At 41.3% G+C, this 25,870-nt stretch overlaps 1 protein-coding gene across 2 annotated transcripts in view; it reads left to right on the top strand.

The window, feature by feature from the left end:
• The window catches only part of NR3C2 (nuclear receptor subfamily 3 group C member 2), a 327,150-nt gene that overhangs the window by 282,544 nt on the left and 18,736 nt on the right, over positions 1-25,870 (top strand). For both annotated transcript variants that reach the window (XM_078069297.1, XM_036117125.2), the window contains exons 7-8: positions 3,584-3,714; positions 9,306-9,463. In XM_078069297.1, coding sequence (XP_077925423.1) covers positions 3,584-3,714; positions 9,306-9,463 — 289 coding nt within the window. The remainder of the gene's footprint in view (positions 1-3,583; positions 3,715-9,305; positions 9,464-25,870) is intronic.

The raw sequence follows: 25,870 nt of genomic DNA, 5'->3' as shown, positions 1-25,870 counted from the left end.
GTACTGGAGCAAAGAGGGGAATTTTTTAAAAGCTAGATTGACCTAGTCGAAGGAAGGAAAGTGGAAAGAGAGAAGGAAAACAGGAAAGTTAAAATAGTAGAAAAAAAATCCAAAACCATCAGTAATCATGATAAAGAAGAACAGATTAAACTGAGTTGTTAAAATACACAGACTCAGATTTTTTAAATCCAGTTTTTTGCTGCTTATATAAAAGACATGTGAAATATAATTATTTGGGACATTTGAAAATAAGGGATTAAAAAAAAAAAGGCATACCAGGCAAATTCTAAAGAGAGAGCAGAAGAAAGTAAGAGGAAGGAAGGGAGAGAGAAAGGAAGAAACAAAACTATCAGACAAAATTTTTGTTTAATTTTTATTGTTATGTTAATCACCATACATTACATCATTAGTTTTTGATGTAGTGTTCCATGATTCATTGTTTGCATATAACACCCTGTGCTCCATGCAGAACATGCCCTCTTTAATACCCATCACCAGGCTAACCCACCCCCCCACCCGCCTCCCCTCTAGATCCCTCAGTTTGTTTTTCAGAGTCCATCGTCTCTCATGGTTCGTCTCCCCTTCTGATTTCCCCCCCTTCATTCTTCCTCAGACAAAATTTTTAAGGCAAAAAAATACTAGGATTAAAGATGGTGTTACTTAGTGATAGAAGAGAAAAAGCTTACAATAAAATGGGTAAAGATATGAAGAGACAAATCAACAAAGAAGAAACCCAAATGGTCAGAAAACATTTGAAAAATGTTCAGCCTACTGGTGTTAATGGAAATGCAAATAAAAGAACCAATGGGGCTATCCTTTCAGCCCCTGTCAGCTGGCCACAAATTTGGTGGGGGTGTGGAATAAAAGGAAATTCTTATCTTTTACTGGTTAGAATGAAAGCAGCAGATGTGCACGCATGTGTGACTCAGCAATTCTGCTTTCATTCTGTATCCTAGATTAATGCCCTAGGATGTTCCTTGGGCATCATTCATAATAGCGATAAAGAGGAAACCATCCAAGTGACCATCAGTAGTGGAATGGATAAGTAAATCATGATATGTGCAAACAAATGAAACTTGCATCAGTGAAAATGAATTAACTTACGGTTACCTGTATTAAAATGATACATCTCAGAATTACAACACTGAATAAAAATAAGTTGCAGAAGGATGTGCATATCTAATTTCAAATTTACATAAAACAAAGCAGGTACTGTACGCTGTTTTTATAGATACATACATGTGGCCGTAAAATATATACATCTGAGAGGAAATGGTAGTCCCCCAAAGTGGGCGGTTCCCTTCTTGAATGAAGATGAATGGGAAGCAGGAGGAAGAGAGAGCAGGGTGTAACTCTGCCATGTTTAATTTTTAAAGATCTGAAGTAAATATGACAAAAATATTAGCATTTATTTACATTGTTAGTTCCGGATGGCAGATGCATAGGCTCCTGCTATTCTATGTGTGTGTGTATGTGTTTAAAACATTTACATAATTAAAAATATCTTCCAGATTATGGGAGACAAAAGACATACAATAATAACACAGAGAAAACGTTCTGTTCCATTATGGGTTCTATACAGGTGGCTTTCAGAGTTGAGATGAAAGGGATTTCTGCCAATGAGGGGAACCCAAGAATGCATCCTGGGAGAGGTATAGCAGTGTTGCTGTCCTACAGACTCCCGCCTGCTATCCATCACCTTTGGAAATATATCAGCCATCATGACCTCTTTCTCTGTTTCTTTGGCCTTTATCAAGTCTGTTCCTATTTTTCACTAATAGTCTCTTTTTCACTTATTAGATTCTGGTCATCATAAAGCAATAGTTACCAGCAATATGTCCCAAAAGATTTATTATTTTGAGAAGGAAAATCTTAAAAACTAACTGATGCTTTGTTTACTTCTCATGGAAAGAGACAATGATGACTTCTCTTGCTGTATAATACAGATTTTTATGGAAATATTTGGGGGCATCTGGGTGGCTCAGTTAGTTGAGCGTCCTCTTGGTTTTGGCTCAGGTCATGATCTCATGGGTTGTGGGAGTCTGCTTGAAGATTCTGTCCCTCTGCCCCTCCCCCTACCAGCACCAACACTCCTGTGTGCGCCCCCCCCAAATAAATCTTAAAAAAAAAAAAAGGAGGGGCACCAGGATGGTTCAGTTAAGCGTCTGCCTTCTGCCCAGGTCATGATCCCGGAGTCCAGGGATCGAGCCCCACATCAGGCTCCCTGCTCAACAGGGAGTCTACTTCTCCCTTTTCCTCTGCTCCTCCCCAGCTCATACCTGCTCTCTTGCTCACTCTTTCTCTCAGATAAGTAAAATCTTTAGAAAAAAATAAAAGGAAACATTTAGACTAGGTGGAGGGAGAGGATTGGTTAGTTGTCCAAGTGGAAACATGCATATATTGCCCCAAACTCCTGACATAGGAAATGTTGGGATTCAGAGCTTACAGCCAAGAAAGAATTCTTGAGACATCTTTGGTGCAAAAAGGTGGTTTTATTAAAGCATGGGGATAGGACCTGTAGGCAGGAACTGCTGCACTGGGGTCATGAAGAGTGGCCGATTATATATTTTCAAGTTGGGAGGGGGTTAGGGATAATGTAAGTCTCTAAGAAATTTTGGAAGCAAGGTTTCCAGGACCTGAAGGGGACCAGCTATTGTTAGGAAAAGGTCATTTATTACTGTCTAATATAACCTTAGTCATGAGACCCTTCAGATGTGTATCAGTGGGCCATATGCTTGGAGGACAATTGCCAACATATATCTAAAGGAAGTTTCCAAAGGAATTTTTATATATTAAAGTAGACTTACAGGATCCTGGGGAGTCAGGATAATGTTAAGCTAAGATTACTTTTGCCCTTAGCAAAGTATTAACATCAAGGCAGCTGAGTTCCTAGAGGAAGGTCACTCTACCTGTTTCAGGAACTTGTCAGTGGTCTATAAGTAGTAAGGACATTTACTTTTTTCTTTTGCCTTTGTTTCCCACATTGCTTTTTCCCTTTATCAGAAAGATTCTAGTCCAGGTTCTCAGGTTTCAAAATTTTGTTCAATTTCCTTTTTAAATGTGCTGCTTCAAATAGTTAACAGTCATGTTTCATGACCTCTGTAAGGGAAGTCCATGTGGAAATAAGACTGGTCATCACTGTCCCGTATTCACAGCATCTAGTATAGTTTGTCAAAATAGTTAAGTGTTTGGTATCTCTAGCTGAAAAGGAACAGAAGTTTGTGCGCTTCACCCCACATCACAGCGGTCTCTCTGCTCTGTGGATGATCTCACTATATAACACAACACGATCAGTCATCGTTACTCTTGACATAAAATAAAATAATGGCACACATGAAAAAGTTTGGTTTCCATGCTTCTGACGCATTGTTACAGGGTACTAGGAAATGGCATGGCAGTGTCGGTCTAGAAGCAGTTTAGCCATCAGTGTGAAAGGCATCTAACTTGTCTTTGGATACATATCTGCTCCATGTTGAAGCCAAAGGGAAACTCCGACTCAGATCTCTTATTAAGCTGCCTTGGGCCACCAGTCTGGGCTTGATAACGAACCTTTTTTTTTTTTTTTTTTCCATTTCCTTTGCAGAGAGAAGATGCATCAGTCTGCCATGTATGAACTATGTCAGGGGATGCACCAAATCAGCCTTCAGTTCGTTCGACTGCAGCTTACCTTTGAAGAATACACCATAATGAAAGTTCTGCTGCTGCTGAGCACAAGTAAGTTGATGTCCACTTGTGCACTTTTTCTACATTATCAAATAGTCTTACCTTTAAGGAGATTAGCCTATTTTCAGTGTCAGGTAGTTAGTATAAAAAAAAAAAAAAAATTGAGGCGGTGAGAAAAGGGCTTTGGTCTTTTGGTGAACTAAGTTACTTGGAAAGTATGAGGCTTTGGGTGAAGAAAGAGCATATTCCTTCATTTCTTCATCCATCCGACCACTAAATATTTACTAAGTGTCTGTTATATGTATAGTAGGATTAGGCAATTCAGCTACTACAAGGGTGAATGAGGTGCAGTTGCTGCCCTCAGCGAGTTTTACTATAAGATAAATTCAAAGATACTTTTAATACGTTGTGGAAAGGGATTATGCAATCATGATAGAAGATAAAGAGTGTCACGGTGGCTCAAAAAAGGGAGGAGCATATTTAGTTCTGGGAGTCAGGGAGGGATTCATGGTGAAGCTGAATCTTGGCAAGCTTTGCAAGGGTTATGAATTGGTTATGAGGTCTGAGATGGCATTCCCATCAGGGGATGATGTGAGGGAGTGTGGAAATGTGGGAAAGCATATCCAGGCATTAGAACTTAGTTCTGGAAGACGTGTTTTACCCATTAATTTTTAAATTTTTTATTTCTGTATTCATTTAATTTTTCAAGGTGCATGGGGTGATGTTGGGTTGGAGAGGAGTGGGGAATAAGGTTGGGATGGAGATGGACCAGGATATTCAGTGTCTGTTGAAGGCACCTGACCTTCATTGGGTGGGCAGAGGAGTGCAGCACCGCAGGCTTTGAGCAGTGGGGTGACATGACCCAAGCTGTCTTCTGTGCCTTTATGAAAATGTATCTGGTAAACTGGATTAAAGGGGAAAGAGAGGGGGAGGTGGAGAGGCAAAGACAGAGAACTTAGCCAGATTAGAAGCACAGAGACCTGCTGTGAGGCTGTTGAAATAATGGCCTTGAATGATGGTGGTGGGTGGTGTGATGGACAGGAGCAATGCATTCAAGGAACAAGGCCGAACTAGAAGGGGAAACAAAATGGTACGGGTCAGAAGTCACACAGGTTTTGCACACAGAGAAATGGCTACGATGGCTGTGATACCATTAAGAGGAGTATGTTAATGTTGGGACTTGGAGAAGATTTGGTGGGGGTTTTATGAAATGAGTTCAATTTAGATGGGTTAATTTTCAGATGTATCCCAAAAGATGGGGAGAATTTGGGACTAGCACTCAGAAGACAGGCTTGGGTATTGAGACATAAACATGAAATTATCATCATAGAAAATTGTCATCTAAACTAAAATGGTGAGTGGGGTTGCCAGGGCACAGAAAGAAGAGGAACGGTCCAGTTGAGCTACATGAAAGGAGGATGGCAGGGCTGAAGAGGCAGAGATGGGACTGTCAGAGAGGCAGAGAAACTGGGAGCCAAGAACTGGTTTCCAAAAGGGGCATGACTAACAGCAGAGCTTCCACAGAGAAAGTTGAGAGCACAGAGAGAGGCCAGTGAGAGTTGACCATTAGGCCTCAGGCAGGTGCCTGATGGCCAGGGACTTGCAGATTGATGGGAAGCTTTTTTAGGCTTCTGGAACCAAGTATGAGAGTAGAGAAGTTGATGACATAAAGTGCCAGAGAGACAAGTCAGGACAGGATTAGCCTTGGCAAGGATGTTGAGCACTTCTTCCTCCGGCAACGGCACAGACATTTTCAAACTGAGGGGAAAGAATCTGAGCAAGTTCACATCAGATGAGAGGAAGACAAGAATGATGGCAGGAGGCAGCATGGAGAAGAAATCTCTAAGCCAAGTAGTGTGGCCACTGAGGAAACTGGGAAATGTTCTGGGTGCCAGGGCGAGTGGCATGGACTTCAAAGGAGGAGAGATTGTTGAGTGACCACCTGGAAGCAGAAAAGAGAGTCCAGCACATGCCCAGCCCTCCCCTTGGCTCATGAGTCAGGGCCGTGGCGGAAGGGGCAGTTTTCAGTAGAGTCGTTTGGGAGAAAGTGGCATTACTCACCAAGGTAATGAGGATAGGAGGGGTCAGAAGAGATGTTGTTTCCCCCAGAGAGGGACTGGGTCTGAGGAAGAGTTAGCCTGAATCAAGTAGTGACAAGAGCAGGAAGAGGAGATGCTATAGCGACTCTGGATAAGCATCTGCTTCCCAGTTTAGCAGCTCACGGCTTTTGAAGTGTTTGCCATATATCATCTAATTTAATGCTTAAAACAACCCCATGTTCTAAAGCTAACGAAAAGGAGGCACACAGGCGTTTTTGTCCAGTATCCTCTGTGCATTAGAACTCAAAGCCTTGGCTGTGGCCTTCACGCCCAGTGTTGTTCCCGCTCTCCCCAGAGCGGGGAGCCAGGGGCCGAAAGGCCGGCGGCGGCACGTGGCTGCAGCAGGAGGCGCGGAGTGGTCAGCAGGTGGGACCCAGGCTCCAGCCCAGGGGGCAGACCCGCAGCCCGGGTCGGGAGGTGGGGCCAGCACCTCACAGCTGTGTTTTGTTTGGCTGGCACAGGTATTTTAGGTTGCTCTTGGCCTTTTGTCTTGTTTTATTTTCATTGAATTCGATTGCCCAAGGCAGGGCATGTTCTCTCCAGTTTGCCACAGGCCCTACCATTCCTCACTAATTACACTCAGCAAATCTCCTGTGGGGTCGTGGGTGCAACCCCTCATCTGCAGGGTGGTCAGAGCTGGACTCTTCCCCCCGCCCCACCCCGCCCCACCCCCGCTCTCCCTCGAGGTTTCTGAAGTCCCCGATTTATCCTTTTTAGAATATAATTTTGGAACCAGAATCTTTAAATTCAGCGACAGTGATTCTATTCCCCTTTCCAAGCTATGTCATTAACCATTACTGGCCTGAAAAATGTTGAAAGTATAGATCTAGATGTAGATAGATCAGATGTGTGATAGAATTTAAATGAAAAATGCATGTGATACTAATTTTTATAAATTTTGACTACTCCAACTTAATTGGTGTCTTATCCTTTTAGACCATTTAATCAGCCTATAATCAATCCTGATATCATTTTGAAGCTACCTAAATTAATTTATTAGCTTCCAAGTAGCTCAGTACTTTCAATTCTGATGTTTATAGATGCAGGAAAAGCAAAATAAAAAGGCAGGAAAACACAAGTAAAGAATTGTATGAGTCACAGAGCTGCAGGCTTTAGTAAGCTTATTTTGCTAATATGTGATAGAATGTGTTAGAAGTTTTCTTCTTCTTTAGGATGTTAAATTGCACACCTGATGTCCAGTGTATCGAGAAAGTTTTTAGCAATGACATTGAGAGAATCTTGTGTTCTTAATGCTTATGGAGGAAAATAGATGAACCTCTACCCCAGTTGTCTCTTTGCTCTTCTCCAGCCCATAGATTTTGGATGGTTTCCAGCAGCCCTGCTGCATTTAATAAGTAAATTCAGAAAATCTGGGCAAACCTCCAAAATTTGAGGTTTTGCTTAAGTTCTCCTTATTTGTGGGTTTAACTTCTAAAAAATCTGGCTGGGAAATTGGTACAATATATTTCAGTTACAGCAATAATATATAAGTAATATTTGACACAAATCATTTGTAATCTTGAGAATTTCTGATACAGAACTATCCATAAGAAGGTCTTTGCTTAATCTTAGCAGATACACCAAGTAGTAGTGAAATATAGTAGTGAAATTTATTCACTCCATTCTAATTTTAGGTAATTGTTAATGTATACGATGATCTCTAAATATTTATATTGAAAAGCAAAAGGTGTACTCCTTAATATTTTATAACTTAAAAAAATAATTGTTAACCTGTGTGTAGGCACTATTTGCAAAGTATTTGCAAACTTGCCACTTCTTTCAGAAAGTTTTAAGTTAACATTAAAAATTTTGGTAGACAGTAGGTCTATAGTTTTACTATTAACATTCTGGTTATGACCGTCCTTCATATTTTTTATACTTTTAAAACAAGGCTTTATTTTTAAAGAAAACAAACTATTTGTTATATAATGGATGGCATTTAACTTTTAATGTGAATGTCAAATATTTGAAACCACAGCTAATATTGTGGCCGTCTCAGGAATGCATGCAATTGCTATTAGGGGTTTATTTTTTCCCCCACAAAAATAGATTTAGATAAACCACAAATCAAAAGCCTCAACAATTAAACTCAAGGAGACTATTAACATAAGATGTGAATGTAATTTGTAAGATAATTTTTATATAGGACAACAGGGTTTAATTTGGAAAGAGCAGTATTCCTGGCTTCCAGGGTTCTCATAATAGTCAAAAATGTACTTAGTCATTCTAAAGGGCTGATGACCCAATAAACTATTATTTATCCCAGTTATGACAAATTAGCAAACATGCTGTATAATTAAGAAGTGAAAGTAAAAGCAGTTCCAAACTCAGAACATTAATTTCACAAGATGAAATTTCTTTAGGTCTCCATCTCCTAAAAATAAAGTTCTTAAGTAATTTTATTTTTCAGAGTTAAAGCATACACATAACTATTTATTGGCTATAGTGGAAAAAAGCAAACATGTAGATAGATTTTCACAGGGGATACTGTACACTCTGCCCCACACCTCCTTCCAGAACATTCCCAGCACAGGAGCGCCTTTCCTCCATAAGGGCTTTCACGTGTGTCCTGGGACAAAGCATCTCCTTTCAGCAGGCCACAGAGACATTTGATACGCTTCCAAGCCCTGAATCCCAAAATATTGTTTCTAAGTGAGATTTTTAAATTTGAAATAAAAAGCCAGCCACTACATAAAAGAAAACCTGATCCTTACTTTTTTACTTTCTCAAAGAAAAAGGGGAACATCGTTTATTCTCTTTGAAAGTTACAGATTTTTGCCTTACCTGCAGAGCCACTGTGGTGTTACTAATTGCACACACAAACCAGTGCACAGACCCACCGCCTTGTCGTCTGGGAGGCCACTGACAGGGCCCCGCTGGTCATGTGGTCCTGGTGCAAAGAAGATGCAAAGTGCTTCTCAGCCTGTCTGTGCTCCCCCACCCCGTAGATGGCCAATCTCCCCAGGTGTCTTTGATATTTGAATTTGAATATAGAGTTGTCACTTTCTAATTCTAGCCCCAGCTTAGGTTGTCCGTGGCTCTTACAGTTTTCCTGGAAAATCAAAGGATATTTTCCTACCTCTGAAGTATTGGCAAGTTAGGATTCCTAAAACACTTCGATGACAGGCCACAAGGCAATGTAACATTGTGGTTAAGAGGCAGGCTTTGGAAATAGACCTAGGTTTCTACCCCTTCTCTGCCATTTATTTGTTGTGTCCTTGGGCAGAATTAAACCTCCAGTCTCCAGTTTTGTCATCTATAAAAGGAGAATAATGATTATGTCATAAAAAATTAATATATGCAAGATGCATATTAACATACACCCAATAAATAGCAGTTATTATTCTATTGTATGTAGATGTAAACAAGAATTTACCAATAGATAACTGCCATATTTGTTCATAAATGCAATTAATTAAGATTCAGTATCAGTCTAAAAGTGTGAGCCAAAAAACCTCAAAATATTCTAGGCCATTTAACTGCTACAATGTCAAAGCTGTTTTCCATCCTGGGGATTTACATGTCTGTATTCCTTAAACACAGTTCCAAAGGATGGCCTCAAAAGCCAGGCTGCATTTGAAGAAATGAGGACAAATTACATCAAAGAACTGAGGAAGATGGTGACTAAGTGTCCCAACAATTCTGGGCAGAGCTGGCAAAGGTTCTACCAACTGACCAAGCTTCTGGACTCCATGCATGATGTAAGTAGAGCCTCTTGGTGCCTGTTACATGAGGGATCAACAATCACACACTGTTGACCCAACAAAACTGGAGAGGTGAGGAAGAGTTTTCAGGGCTTTGGGAAGAAATAGGGATAAATTATCCAGTGGGAGGCAGCAAGAGTTGAGAATTGATTAGGAAGGAAGTTTTCTTGAGATCACCTTTGAAACAAACCCCATGTGAAGTAAAAGGTGTGGCTGTCTTCCATTCTGAGCAGGATGAGAGTGGCGTGGACCATCATGGCGAAACCCCTGTGTCCTGGGCCAGGGAAGGCCCTCAGATTTGCTACACGTGTCAGATCAAGTTTCACATTTCTGCTTACAATTTAGGAAATGTTTGGTTAATAAAAATGTTTGCTTTAACATTGCATAAATAGTGTCCATCTTCTACAACTGTTAATCTAATAACCCAATCTTTCCAAAACATTATTAGTGGTCCAGGGCCAACTTGGATCATCTCAGTCTTTGCCAAACTTTGAATCCTATATTCATTCTTCACAGGAGACACCTTTCTTGTCTTATGTAACTAGAGAAAGTAAATTCTGAGCTTGTTTCTAAATTAATCAATTATAGATGCAGCTGAGGTGTTAGCAGTTTTTACAAAATATCGAATTGGATAACTTGCTTTGTTATGTCATTTGAAATATGCTTCTTGTTTCACTTTGCGAGCAGTTTTCTGTAGCTCTGGCTCAAAGAAAAAGTTGTACATAGTCATGCTGATTTCGTTTTTTATGTTTGTGAAGTTTTCATACTTTCTTTTGAAAGATTTATTGCCCACGTTCAGCCCATATGATTTGTATAAGAAATCCTTTTTCAAATATTTCTCTCTTGTTCAGAAAAATGTTGCCAGGCGCCATGGCTAGTATTATACTAGTATTTTTATTGAAATCATGAGTCATCCTTTAAGATTTTGTTTATGCCAGTGGAATGTGATGATGCCTCTGTGGTTTGATAGATAAGGAATGTCACTCGCCAGTGTTTTACAGTGAACACTCGGTACATATCACATTGATTTTGCTTTCTCTCAGCTTTTCATATGGTATTAAGTCAAATTCCCATGAGGTGAATTCAGTGATAATTTGGCTAATTATCAGTGGCCTAAAGAGCATGGTTTAATGGAAAATCGTGGGACTAAGAGACGATGGCAAATGCAGCTTTAGAGAGATCACAACCCACTTTGCTTTCCACAACTCACACAGAGAAAAAAAGAAACTAGAGCCTGGGGCAGAGGTCCCCTATATGAGAACAGGCAGCAGATCTACTTTCTTCGGTTGGCTTGTGGAAAGCCCGTTATAGTGGACTCAGAATGGGTTCTTGGGTTTTTCTTGATGAATTCTCTTATTTGTTCAAATGTATGGACAGGCTTAAGTGCAAAATCAGAATTAGTATGTGATTGTCATCACCGCAACATATGATAATAGATAATACACTTTGAGGCAATTTGCGTGTAATGAGACTGGCAACGGAAGTTAAAACTTGATTTTCCACAGCCTCTCAGAACCCCTGTGCCTTAAGCAGAGTGGCCTTGGGGAAACACTCGAGTCCACACCAGTGGTCTGTGTGTCAGACTGTCCTCACCCAGCTGGTTTTTTAGTGCCATGCTTGGCACATGATTGGAACTCAATGAGTCCTTACGCAGAGGACTAGATCATAAATGATGATATTCTGCAAAATTCCCCAAGGCAAATCTCAGTGTCTTCTTAGTATTTTTTTTATCAAGGTATAATTGATACACAATAAACTGAACATTCTTAAGGCATACATTTGGGAAGTTTTTCACACACCCGTGAAACTATCATCACCATCAAGATAATAGACATATTTGTGACCCCCAAAATTTCCTTGTTGCCTTTTTTAACCTTTCCTGCTACCTCCTACTCTCCAGTTGTTTTCTGGCAATACGGATTTGTTAATACATTCCAGGGTCTCATATACATGGAATTATGCGGTATATAGGTTTTTTGGCCTAGCTTTCTTCACTTAGCATAATTATTTTGAAATTCATCCATGGGAATGCATGTATCACTAGTTCATCCCTGCCCTTTGCTGAGTAGCATCCCACCATATGGATATCCCACAATTTGGTAGTCCAGTCACCTGTTGATGGACACTTAGATTGTTTCCAGGATAGGAACTGATACAGATAAAGCTGCACTAAAATGTGTATACAAGTCTTTGCATGGACATTGCTTTCTTTTCCTTGGGTGAATAACTGGCTAGTAGTGGAATGCCTGGGTCACATGGTAGGTGTGTTTTCCTCAGGAGACTGCCAAACTCTTTTCCAAAGTGGTTGTCCAGTGGTGCCTTCCCTTGAGAAGTGTGTGTGAGTTCAGATTGCTCCACAGCCTTGCTAGCAGTTGGTATAGCTAGTCTTTCTAGTTTTAACCATTCTAGAAGCGATTGCTGGTGTCTCACTGTGGTTTTCATTTGCATCTCCCTAATGATCAATGATCAGTGATCTTTTTGTGTGCTTATTTGCCATCTTTATGTCTATGAAGTATCTATTCATCTGTTTCACTCATTCTTAAAAGTTGAATCATCTGATTGTTGACTTTTAAAAGTTCTTCAGATATCCTAGATGCAGATCCTCTATCAGATTTATGATTTGCAAGTATTTCCTCCCAGTCTGTGGCTTATCTTCATTTTCTTAACAATGTCTTTTGAAGAGCAGTAGTTTTCAATTTTTTATTAAGTCCAATTGATTGTTTTTTTTTTTTCATGAATCTTGTTTTTAGTGTTGTAACCAAGAAATCCTTGCCCAAGCCAATGTCACAAGCTTTTTTCCTGTTTTCTTCTAGAGATCATTATCCTTCATTGACTGATACGGAGTGTCTTAAAAACCACTTTTTAGGGGCGCCTGGGTGGCTCAGTCATTAAGTGCTGCCTTTGGCTCAGGTCATGTTCCCAGGGTCCTGGGATCGAGCCCCGCATCGGGGTCCCTGCTCAGCAGGAGGCCTGCTTCTCCCTCTCCCACTCCCTTTGCTTGTGTTCCCACTCTCGCTGTGTCTCTCTCTGTCAAATAAATAAATAAAATCTTTAAAAAAAAAAAAAAGAAAAAACCATTTTTTTTAAATGTTTTGTTTTTTTGAGAGCATTTTTGGTTTTTCCTTGTGGAAGGGTAGATCCAATCCACCTTACTCCACCCTGGCTGGAAGGAGAACATTCTTTGGGGAATCACTGCAGTCATTTTAATTCTGAAACCCTTGTTTTAAATTATCAAAAATGTTTGCACTTAGAAGTAGCCTAACAGAAGCATCTTGAATGCTCTATTTATATTCCTATTCCAGACAGAACATTGAAAAATGCATTGTAAGTCTAGAGGGACCTTTCTAACATTCACGCTTACTCAGACTTGAGACTGCCTACGGCTTTTTCATTAGAGTAAATTAGTGAATCAACATTTGTGGAATTTTCTTCCAGGGAATAAAGAGCTAACAATGACTGGCTCTGTACTCAAGCCTAGTTTTGGTCACCTTGTGGAAAAAGAGCATTTGTGCCTAAGGTTCACAAATATGAACCCTATGAGTCAAACCAAAGCTCTGCTTAAATAGCGTGCATAGTATGCCACCCCTCAGGACACATGTCCATATCTCAGGACATGTGGATTTCTCCCACATGGTGCACACATGTGTTGGCAGAACGGTGCCAAGGTGTGTGAACGGAACATTCTCTGAAAAAATAGATTGGCCAGTTAAGTATTTGAATCGGTCAGCAACTTTAATGAATCATAATCCCCCTGAACATCAATCTTTCCCCAAAGAATGTTTCAAAGAAAGCAGCTGTGGTCAGGCTGCTAGGAATAGATGTATTTTTGCATTGTAAATGTTTGGGTGTTATATGCAAGGCATATAGATTTCTTATTCTTCTAAAGAAAATTGGCAATTAATAGTCATTCTGTAGCTCTTGCTAAGATAGGCAACTAATTTTCCACATTTCTTTTTTTTTTAAGATTTTATTTATTTATTTGAGATAGAACAAGCACGAGCAAGAAAGAGAGTGAGCATGAGTGGGGGGAGGGGCAGAGGGAGAGGGAGAAGCAGGCTCTCCACTAAGCAGGGAGCCCGACATGGGGCTCCACCCCAGGACCCGGAGATCATGGCCTGAGCCGAAGGCAGATGTTCAACTGACTGAGCCACCCAGGCGCCCCAAGAAGCACATTTCTAATGAAGTTATTGGTAACTTTCATTCATTCGTAGAGATCAAGAACTATGTTATGATCATTGTATAGAGCTGTTAGTAAATGTTAAATGATGATATTAATAGTACTTTTTAGAAGCAAAAATTGCCCTTTTTCTGTTAGTTTCAGGGTCATACTATTAGAATCATCTTCGTTTCAGTGTACACACTAGCAAAAATGTGCCTCATGGGTAGTACTATTGACAAGGCTACAAAGGATACAAAATAAATCCATGACACCTACCCCGCCCTCAAATAGCTTAGATTCTAGACAGGTGGCTGGAGAACAATGCACAGCAGAAGGGAATCAGGTGCCAAAACTGGCCCCCCGAGCAGTAGAACCCTTGAGAGCACGTGGGTCTTCTTCTTTCATGTGCCAGTGAGCCCCAACATGTTCTAGGGCCAAAGGTGCAAGTGCAAATAGAATACCTGTCCTTCGGAATCCCACTTGTCTGATGCAGAAAGATATTCATCTCATGCAGCAAATGCTTTAATGTCTGAAAGTGCAAGGCAGTCAGTGTACAAGGGAGAAGAAACCCGAAGCCTGGCCTCCAGGAGTTTGCAGTCCATTCAGGGGCCCCAGACAGCACTGTATAGGCAGTGTGCTTGGGAGTTCTGACGAGGTGAGCATGCCGTGAGTTGTGGGCTCACTGATGTTTATTCTGAACTGATAGAAAGCCTGATTGAAAAGGCATAGGAGCCAGCTGTGCTGGGCAGGGGTCCTGGAAGGCTTCCAGGAGGGCTTCAGAGAATCTTTATTTATCAGAGAATCTTTATTTAATAGAAGAGACAGAAGCCCAGAGAGTGACTTTGCAGGGTCCATACGTAGCTGGTGGCAGCTGAACCCTCTTGACTCACTGTCTCGTGCTCCGGACACCACTGTCACCATGAGGGAGAGCTTCAGGCTAATAACAGCTGTTCAGTTTTAGGCTCGTCTGCATCTTTGCAGATCAGAAAACTAGCATCTAGGAACATTAAAAACAGCTGCACTGCTCTCCAGCTCTCCAGACTCATTTGGATCTTCCCTGGCATCTTCTGGAATGCGTTGTTTTTGTGAGGCACAGGGTTACATCTTGAAGGCAGTGAACCTTGCGCTGTATTCAAATGTCATGCATGTTTAGCAGTTCCCAAAACAAAATGTTAGGTTGGCCTCAGCGTAAGCTGAGCAGGTTTTGGCGTGGAGGCTTTTGTCTCTGCATGTGATCATTAAGCCCAGGTAAGAACCTGTCTGTTGCCTGGGCAGGCACTGGTGTGTCCCTTAGATGCTGTTCTCTGCGTGACAAAAGGAAACATGCTGAGGGTCATGTTGCTAAAGAATTGCTTTCTTTGGTTCCGGAGGGAATGCTCGACAACTGAAGTGGCTCTCCTTTCAGAGCCAAGGTCTCCTTCCATGGCGGGGGAGGTGGCTGGGGCGAGGGGGGGTGGGTGAGGAGCAGAACATCTGGTGGTACAGTAAATGCTCCACGTGCGCGCTGGGGAGACTTCATTCTCTACGTGAAGAGGGCGTTAAGTTTCAGTGACACGATCACCAACAAAAGAGATATTGCTGCAAGCAGTCGAGACTATTAGCAAATTATTTTGAGATTCTCATTGCTCATTCAATTAGTGGGTGCTTTTGCATCCCGGCTGTGGTAGTGGTAATTTCCATCGTGATTACACTATAGGTGGTTTTGAGATCGACGCAAACCTATTTTCAGCCTTTCTCACCGCACACTGAAGAATGCAAGCCACAAGTTTGGCTCAGTCCACCATTTGGGCAGCCCGCTTTCTTTCACATTTGATTCTGGTTTATGTCTTCCCAGTCAGCTTCTCCTCAGGAAACGTTCTGAGACCAAAATAGGAGCCCACCACAGAAATGTAACCCCAGGGGATGGCCTATGGTGCTGCACCACCATTTCTCGCAGTAAACTTGGGCACTTCACTTAAATTTCTTCAACTGTAAAATGGGAATGATGTCCATCTTACAGGGAATTTTTAGGAGTGAATGAAATAACATGGGTCCTGAGTGGGGCATCTGTCACAGAGCAGGCAACAAATACCCCTCCTTTTCCCAGACTATGTTAGAGTTTCCCCAAAACCATGTCTCCACACCACCAAAAAACTTCCATCAGGCAGTTTTCATTTACTTTTAAATACAGAGACACCCAAATCCTTGAGGCACAGCATGGACCTTCAAGGAAATGACAGGCTACAGTCGGCAAGATAGGCAGAAAGGACCATTCCACAGAGCAGGGCAGGAAGCACGTACATTCTCTGGTAGTGAGTTGCTAGAATTCAGTCAGTCCTAAAGCATTTCCATGGTCCTTCAGGTCCTCGGGGCACACCCCGTCAGCTAGACATTTACCAGGGGAGATCGCTATTGTTACAAACATGTTGGGGTGAGCTCGAGCCACTTTCTAATTTGCTGGAAGGATTAAAGGTGTTTGATGATGGAATGATGGCAGATTGCTGTGAGGTGACCATCAGGAGGATTGGTCCTGGCAAACTATAAACCCTTGCCTCAGGTATTATCAGAACACTGCGAGCAATGAATAAAGGCAGGCCATGGTGCTTCAGCACGAGGAGAGAAATTTCCTTCTCTTCCCGTTGCTCAGGTGACAAAGAAATGACATTATTTGATTATTTGTAATAACAGTACCAGCGGTAGCACACCTGTGTGTGTGTGTGTGTGTGTGTAAGAGAGATCAAGTTCAAAGCCACATTCTATTTCACTGAGCAAAACAACTATTTAATATAGTTGTTAACAGCGTTATACCGCCTTCTTCTCTGACAAGACCACGACTAAGAAAGATTCTAAATAAAGGAAGAGATGTTTATTCCAGAGTCAGCTAAGTGAGCAAAGCCTTATCTTCCAAGGCACCAGTGAAGGGGAGGATACAAATTTGCATAGGCCCTCTCCTTTTGAAAAAGAAATCTTCATAGGTAAAGATTTCAAATTAAATGAATAATTGACATGGCAGATCTTATTCTTTGTCTAGTTGATGAAACCAGTGGAACAGTTATTAATGGTTTGCAGCATCTGTTTCTGCATTTCTATTTAGTACCTAAGGACTGGCATTTGCCTCTACAGATTTCTAATTTCAAGGGTATAGCATAGTTCAGAATGCATTGCTCTAGGTGAATTGCACCAGTGAGTGCTTATTTTCATTTAGACCATTTTTATGTTCGTATAGTTGAAAAAAAATGCATCAGATTTTTTAAAAAATAGGAATGGGGGAAAATGGAAAAAATAAGTTCTAGTATTTTGATATTGTAGATAAATAGGGAATTGATGACTTTGGTTGTGATTTGGAAAGGTCTAGGATTAGCCATGAAGCCCAGATAGAAGCTAGCCCCACAGATATGAAGGATGTCCTTACCTGTTGTTCCTTCTTTGTTCTCATGTGAATTAAGGGCAGCATCAGTCAATGGTCAGGATTGTGACTCTCAAAGCTCCCCTTGGGTTTGTAATCAGTTCATATTGTGAGAGGCAGAATAGCTGAATTACTGTCTTCCTAAACCTGTTGGAAAGAGGATCTGAAAAACCGGGATTCTAGGTAAGAGACGATATCTTTCAGTGCCTCGTTGTTTTAGACTCTGTGGAATGAGACATCCCTATGTCAGTTACACTTCCTGTTGACCGTCTTCACGGGGCTGTGCAGAGGAAGTGCTGCTGAGGGGCTCTGCTTCTGGGACCCGAGCTCCTGGCGGAGTAGGCCCATGTACAGCAGCCTCCACCAGGCCAGGTACCGTGCTGGTGCTGAGGATACAACAGCAGCAAAGGAGACTGGGTCCTTGACCTCAGAGTGCAGTCTGATGGGGAATATAGACAAACTGCGGACTAAAACCAGTGTGACAGGTGCTCAGTATGAGCTATAAGGCCCATAGGTGGCATTTCTGGAAGAGGAAGAGGCAGGGTGGAGATGGCCCATGGCATGAGGTGATGGAAGTGATTGCTAAGCTGAGCCCCAAACGCAAAGTAGGAGTTTGCCAGACAGATGGAGGGAAGCTGTTCCAAGCCACAGGAGTTAATATCCCGAGAGAGAGAGAAAGCATGGTGATTTTGAGAAATGGAGAATTTCATTGCATCCAAGAGCGTTGGGGAGGAACTGAGAGAAATGAGAATGGAGACAATGAAGGGATCTGTGAACCGCCACAAGGGAGCTATTGAGGGATTTTGAGCGAGAATCTAGACCTGCTCTGTGCAGTATAGTAACCATTAGCCACATGCGGCTATTTACACGGAAGTTAATTAAAATTAAGTGAAATTTTAAGTTGAGTTCTTCAATCATAGTAGCCACATTTCAAGTGCTCAGTGGCCACATGTAGCTAGTTGCCGCCATTTGGGGCAATGCAGAAAGTCTGACAATTGTCCATTATTGGACGGTGCTGATCTAGAGAATCTATTAGGGGACGAGCAAGAGAAACAAAGGGCCAGTTCGGGTGCTGGTGAGGTGATCCAGGTAAGAGATGGGGGACTAAGTCAGCACTAGGGGAAAGGGGGACTGAGGAGATATTCGTGTGGTGGAATGGATGGCTCTTGGTGTGATGAATAGGACATGGAGATTGAGAGAGGAGGGAGGAGGTCGAAGATGACCCTGGGATTTAGACATAGATGGCTGGATGGGCTGGAACCAGCACTGACAAGGGGACGAGGGGAAGAGCTTTGGGAGGGGATATGATGAGTAGGTTTTAGATGTCCTGATTTGAGGTGTCCTTAGGACAACCCAAAAGAAATGTCAGGTAGATACTAGGCTTTGTGGAGAAGAAGATGAGGAACATGGAATGCTGGTGCAGATGGGGCAGTGGGCGGCACATGGTGGTCATGAAGCCTGGGGCCAGATGGGACTGCCCAGGCATTGGTGTGGAGTGGAGGGCCTAGAACCAAACCCAGAGGGAGAAATGGCCAGTGGATTCCAAATGGGAAGATTCCGCGAGGCTACAAAGGAGCTGCTGCTGAGCTAAAAAAGAAAAAAAAAAAGAAGAAGAAGAAGCAAAAGGAGGGACATAGGGGACAAGCCAGAAAAGAATGTGTCTCCCACTGTGCAAATGAGGGGTCAGAGGGGCAGAAGCTGCAGAAAGGTCAGTCAGCAAACGATCTGAACACTTTAATAGCCATAGCAACAGGAAGGTTATTGTGAAAAATCGCTGACTGATTCAACTTGTGTTAATGTTCAGTAGTTTCCAATAACTGTATCAGAAGCCACAAAGCAAACTGGGACAAGTTTTTTTAAAAAAAAAAAAAGAACATTCAAGAACATGTTTTCCAGTAAAGCTCCTTAGAAAAATTGCTTTAATAAATAGAAGCATGAATCTTTCTGTCATGTGAGGGCATGTATATAAATGAGTATTTTATATGTGGATGAAAGAACATGCAGTTTTTGTGTTTGAGTATAGCTAAGAAATCACAGTGGCTTAGCAAACTCTTTGTGAATAACCCCAAAACAAACTATTACAGAACTCGATCCAGTCACACATGAGTCATTTTGAATTAGTGAAAGCTTTATTATATACTCCATACACATATATGTATTGCATACACTAAATACATGTGTACATGGTGCATACATCTATCAATCTAGTTAGAGACGGAGATGGAAGGCGGGTGTCGAAGGCAAGCCACAGTGCGTCGAGGCTGATCTTGCATTTCCAGTCACGATTTTATCAATAATAGTGGGCCTGAGTCCTTCCTCACCCATCACGTTCATATGAAACCTTAATGACAATGACAGTTAATTTCCACATGCAGCCGCCCAGAACTTTAGCTCCGTCAGTCATTTGTGGTCGGTCATGGTTTTCTGTGGCTGACTTAATGCCAAATCTGGGTTACTTTCTTACCTCTTTGGAGAAGGTTGATTTAAAACTTTGAATATTTTCAGTGGCTGACATTTAGACTGTGACAGTGCTTACCAACTGCTGGTCAGTAGCTACATCACATTCTGAGATGCAGTTGTATTAGCTTTTAGAGAAATGAGGAAAAAACTTGAGTATAGGAGTTTGTCATTCCTTTTAATTGCGGTAAAATACACAAACATAAAAGTTGCCACTTCCACCATTTGTAACTGTACAGTTCACTAGTGTTAAGTACATTCACGTTGTCCTACAATCTCCAGAACTCTTCAGCTTGTAAAACCGAAACTCCATATATATATTAAACAACCCCTCCTCCCCCCTCCCCCAGCCCTGGCATCCACACTTTTACTCTCTGTCTCTGAATTTGACTACTCTAGGTGCCTCAAATATATGGACTTATACGGTGTTTGTCTTTTCCTGACTGACAGATTTCACTTAGCATATTATCCTCCAGGTTCATCCGTGTTGTAGCATGTGTCAGAATGTCCTTCCATTTTAAGGCTGAGTAATATTCCGTTGTATGTGTATACCACACTTTGTGTATCCGTTCATCTGTTGACGGACACTTGAGTTGCCTCCACCTCTTGGCTGTTGTAAATAATGCTACATGAACATGAGTGTGCAGATCTCTCTTCAAGACCCTACTTTCAGTTCTCTGGGTGTGTTCCTAGAAGAACTGCTAGATCATATGATAATTCTATGTGTAATTTATTGAGGAACCCCCAAACTATTTTTCACTGTTTTTTACATTCCCACCAACTGAGCACAAGGGTTCCAATTTTTCTACAACTTCACCAGCGCTTGTTATTTGCTGTTACTGAGTTTTTGTTTTGTTTTGGATGGTGGCCATTCTAACTGGCGTGAAGGTGTTATCTTGTGGTTTTGATTTGGATTTCCCTAGTGATCAGTGATGTTGAGCATCTTTCATGATTTATTGGTCATTTGTATTTCTTCCCTGGAGAATTGTCTATTCTGGGTCCTTTGCCCATTTTTTTTAAGATTTATTCATCTATTTTAGAGAGAGAAAGAGAAAGACTGAGTGGGGGAAGGGACAGAGGGAGAGAAAGAGAGAGAATCCTAAGTAGGCTCAGTCCCGCTACCCTCAGATTATGACCTGAGCTGAAATCAAGAGTTGGATGCTCAACCAACTGAGCCACCCAGGCGCCCCCCTTTGCCCATTTTCAAACCAGTTTTTTATTGTAGTTGTTGAGTTGTACAAGTTCTTTATATATTCTGAATATTAACCCCGTATCAGATACATGACTTCTAAGTATTTTCTCTCATTCCATGGGTTTTGCTTATCTGTTTTGGTGTCAGAATCTTTCCCTTATGAACTTATAATGATAACAGACAGTAGTTTAATCCTTTTAATCCTTAACTGGAAAAATTAAAAGTTGTGTCTAATCCTAATTTATTTAAAGAAAAGTGGGGAAGGCATATTTTCTTGTAATAACTACTTCTTTGGCTTCATTAATTAACATTTTAAAAGTTGCATACCCATAGAATATGTGCCACTGTTCACAGCTAGTTTTGAAAGAATGCTGGGGGAAACTAGGAATTTGCCTTGTTTGGGGTTGTATAAAAGAATTGTGCATTCCATTCCCACCTGATTCTGTAAGACTTATGATGCTATAAGGTGAACTTTCTGAAAAAATAAAAACAAAAACAAAATATCAGGTAGAAAGAACCACTGAGAGTCCTGGAAGTCATGTTCATAGAAGATGTCATCAAAATCTAACCAGACACATAGGAATCTTTTCTTAATCTAAAATATATCTAGGGAAGATTTTGGAAAACTATCTCATTGTCTAACACCTGTGTCAATAAAAACCCCCTCTTATGCAGACTAAATCCCCCTTCGTACAATATAAAATAACAATATAATACCTGGGATTTACCTAGTGCCTTTCTTTCTTAAGTCCTGTCATTAAATCCTCCTAATTAACTCCATGAGGCAAGGATGAGTGAATACTATTGTTTATACTTAATCACCTCATCTTAATTCCTTTCTCTATAAAAAAGGAATAAAAGTAATATTTACTCTTTTACCTTTTTACAGAAAAAAAAAAAACAACAGACCGATGAAGTACACTTTCCCAGGTTCGTAAGTGAGGCAGGACCAGAAGGCAGGGGTGCGGGAGGAAGGGCAGCACATGTGAGATACATCAGTGTAGAGCCAGCCCTGCTCCTGGTTAGCTCTGTTGCCCCTGGTGGGTGAGGGATCCTTCAGGGGCCCACGCAGAGAAGGGTCCCACTCTTGGCTTCATGTTTTGCTCTCACCATCTTGAAATCTGTAGCAAACTTGAACAAGGAGCTCCACAGCTAATGCTGCCTCTCCTAGGCACAGTATCACCCATCTCAGATGGTGGTGGTCAGAGGTGATGATGAGTGTGGAGAGCACTTTGCAGCTCGCAATGCACTGGGCAGATGTGTCTTTGAAAGGAGGCGGCGGAGGATATGAAAGGCAGAAAGCTAAGTGAAGCAGGGTAGGAGAAATGAAGGAAATAAGAGATTCATCCATACACTGAAAAGGAGCCTTGAACAACTCAGGCCTAACTTGATACAAAAAGAAAGAGTGGAGAAATTTCAGAAGGGAGAGAGACGTCATTTAGCAGTAGAAAAGAGGACTGTTAAAACCGGGGCTGTTTCAGACTAGGGCAGATCATTTTAAATGACTGAGATTGCAAAGACCCAGAAGATGCCGGTTGATCAATTTTGTTTAAAAGGTCATGGTTAAAGGAACTAGAAGGTGACTATGCTTTCAAACATAGTTGATACTCATTATTTGTAGATTCTGTATTTATAAATTCTCCTACTGGCTAAAATATATTTGTAACCGCAGAATCAATATGGCCCTTTTGCAGTCATTCACAGACGCGTGCCGAGCAGTAAAAATGTGTGTGTTCCCAACTAAGGTCAAACAAGGTGATGTTCTGCCTTCTTGTTTCCGCTCTCATGTAGTAAATTAAGTGTCCTTTTCAGGATCTGTTTAGTGACACAGTTTTTGAGTTTTTGTTGGTGATTCTGCTGTTCACAGTGGTCCCCAAATGTAGTGCTTACGCACTGTCTCATGTTCCCAAGCAGAAAGAAGGCTGTGATGTGCCTTATGGAGAAAATAATTGTGTTCAGTAAACTTCATTCAGGCATGAGTTATAGTGCTGTTGGCCATGAGTTCAATGTTAAAGAATCAGCAATATACATTAAATAAGGCATCTTGAAACAGAAACACATAAAACAAGGTGGTGTATTGATCGCTGATAATGTGACCAGCAATTCATGGATACCTAACCCTGTATTTTCCCTAGGAACAAGGATTCAGTATCTGCTAATTCTGTTCTCCATGACATAATAGAATGGAACTACCATGCATAATGACAACTGTAAATGTATGTAACCTACAGGGACTCTGGGCTCAAAGGGAAATGACTCCTGAAAGAACAGCCAGAAATGCAAGACAAGGGTCTCTGCGATTCTCCATTTGAATGACAAATTCTGAAGGCTTTACGCTGGACGATGATGTACAAAAATTCTTTGGAAAGCATTTCCTAAAGGCGTAGAGAATCTGTATTAGAAAGCCGGCTCTAGCTACCAACCATATTGCTTGGTTCACAGACTTTTTTTTTCACATTTCAATATTTCTGAAATCAGGAGACATCTTATACTTGATTTATATATTTTAACAACCAACCAAAACCTGTTCTCCCATAAACTGTTACTAAATCCCTGGCGTGCCTTCCAGTGCAGGGCCAGCACGCTTTTTCTGTAAAGGGCCAGATGGTCAGTACCGTAGGCGTCGTGGGCTCCACAGTCTTGCTGCAGCTACCTGGCGCTGCCCGTCGTATCAGGAGAGCGGCTGTAGGGGCGACGTAAACGAGTAAGCCTGGCTGTGTGCTAGTAAAAATGGTGAAATTGCTATTTATATAATTTTCACATGTCATGAAATACTCCTCTTTTGATTTTTTTCAATCTTTTAAAAGTATGAAAAAACATATAAAAGCAGTTATTAGGCCAGATTTGGCCTGCAGGCCATAGTTTGCCAACCCCTGATTCATTCAGTGGACAGGAAAATAGATGAGACCCCTTGGTCTCAAGTGTCCTTGGTTGGATCAGAAGAGGCTGCCCCTGCCCAGTGGGGTCTGCCCCTTGTTGCTTAGTATTCCTTTTCCTTTAGAAATTGAAATAAGGATTTTAACTGCTTAATCTTGAGTTAGCCTGATATAAAAGTTGGTAACTTACCAACATGAATTGGTTTAGATTTTTACGTTGCTCAGTACAGAGTACCTTGGCAAGAAGGATCTAGGAAATATTGAAAACAAAATTAAGAAAAGTTCATACCTCTATATACAGTAACATGCCAGTGCATTTCAAACACAACCCTTCCCTTAGATTCCCTTTGTTCGGCAATGTTCTAATTATCCCTTTATCTTTAAGCTCTACTTTCTGTTTCCATTGTGTCATTTTTCTTTGTGTGTTTCACATGTACAATAGACCTTATTCACAAGAAGGCGGAGCTGTGATCCAGAACGAGGCTTGTAACACAAGGAAACTTAAACAGGCTGGAAATTAAATAAATTTAAGTACAAAAAAAATTAGAAGGTTATTGAACCCATCTTGCTTAGCACAGCATCCAAACAACATATTTGGAAGATTTAATATTCATCACTGACCAGAGATCAAGGATTACTACTGAATTTGATATAAAAATGATAATGAAGACAAATTAAAAAGTAGCCTCAGATAACAGAGTTTCAGAAGTGCTCTCGGTTTTTCATAAGATGTGGAGCAGCTTCTACTTCCCACCTCAGAAGCCAGCCCCTTCCTCCTGGGCACCTGGTCCGGCCCAGAATGCCCATGCCTGCACCAGCCTAGACTCTGGAACTGTCCCTATAAGGCCACACAGGACAACCCTGCCTCCCTCGCTTCTTCAGGCAGCCAGGCTTCTCTGGAGGCAGAGCCAGAGGTGCCCATCCTGGCCTGGGGCCCTGGCTTTGGCCACCCTTGTGGTGGTGGGGGGTCCCCTTACCTAGAATTGCAGGCAGAGCGCACATGAGAGCAAGCAGTCCCATTGAGCCTTGTCTCGTGCTTCAGGGACACAGGTGAATCCAGTGCATTAGATCTCTAGGCCTTACTTACTGGTTGAAATTTTGTAGCCTCTATCATCTCCTCTATTCTCCCACCTTCTGGTAACTACCATTCGATTCTCTGTTTTTATGAGTTGGGCTTTTCTTGTTCTTGTTTTTTGTAGTTCTCTATTCCTTTTTTTCTTCTCTTGCTCTCTTCCCTTGTGATTGAGGACTTCCCTTAGTGTTAAGTTTATATTCCTTTCTCTTTATTTTTGTGTATCTGTTACAGGTTTGTGGTTACCGTGAGGTTCATACGTAACATCCCAATTATATAGCAGTCTATGTTAAGTTGATGGTTGCTTTAATTTGAACACATTCTAAAAGCACTACATTTTTACTCCTCCCCTCCATGTTTTATGTATCAGATGTCATATTTTACATCTTTTTATAAAACTTGTGAATCCCTTAACTGAATTTTTAGATATAATTGATTTACTACTTTTTTCTTTTAACCTTCATACTAGCTTTATAAGTGATTGGTCTACCCCTTTTACTATATGTTTGCCTTTACCAATGAAATTTTTTCCTTTCATAATTTTCTTCTACTTACAGCCTTGCCTTTTCTGCTTTAAGAAGTCCTTTTAACATCAGTTTAGTGGTGAAGAACTCCTTGAACTTTTGTTTGTCTGAGAAATTTTTTTTCTCTCCATCAACTCTGAATGATAATCTTGCTAGGTAGAGTACTTTTGGTATTTTCCTTTCAGTACTTCAAATATATCAGGCCACTCTCTTCTGACCTGTAAAGTTTCTGCTACAAAATCTGCTGATGGCCTTATGGGATTTCCCTGGTATGTAACTAGTTGCTTTCTCTTGCTCCTTTTAAGATTCCCTCTTTATCTTTAATTTTTGCTATTTTTTTAAGATTTACTTATTTATTTTAGAGAGAGAGAGAGCGAGCAAGGGGAGGGCAGAGGGAGGGAGAGAGAGAGAATCCTCAAGCAGATTCCCACTGAGCACAGAGCCCAACACGAAGCTTGATCCTAGGACCTTGAGATCATGACCTGAGCCAAAATCAAGAGTCGGATGCTCAACCAACTGAGCCACCCAGGTGCCCCAATTTTTGCCATTTTAATTATGTATCTTGGTGTGGACTTCTTTGGGTTCATCTTGTTTGGTGGTCTCTGTGCTTCCTAGACCTGGATATCTGTTTCCTTCTCCAGATTAGGGAAGTTCTCAGCTATTATTTCTTCAAATAAGCTTTCTGCCCCTTTCTCTCTCTTTCTTCCTTCTGGGATCCCTATTATGCAAATGTTAGTAT

Source organism: Halichoerus grypus, chromosome 3 (genome assembly GCF_964656455.1).
Source record: "Halichoerus grypus chromosome 3, mHalGry1.hap1.1, whole genome shotgun sequence".
NCBI lineage: Eukaryota > Metazoa > Chordata > Mammalia > Carnivora > Phocidae > Halichoerus > Halichoerus grypus.
This window is presented reverse-complemented; position numbering and strand designations above follow the sequence as displayed.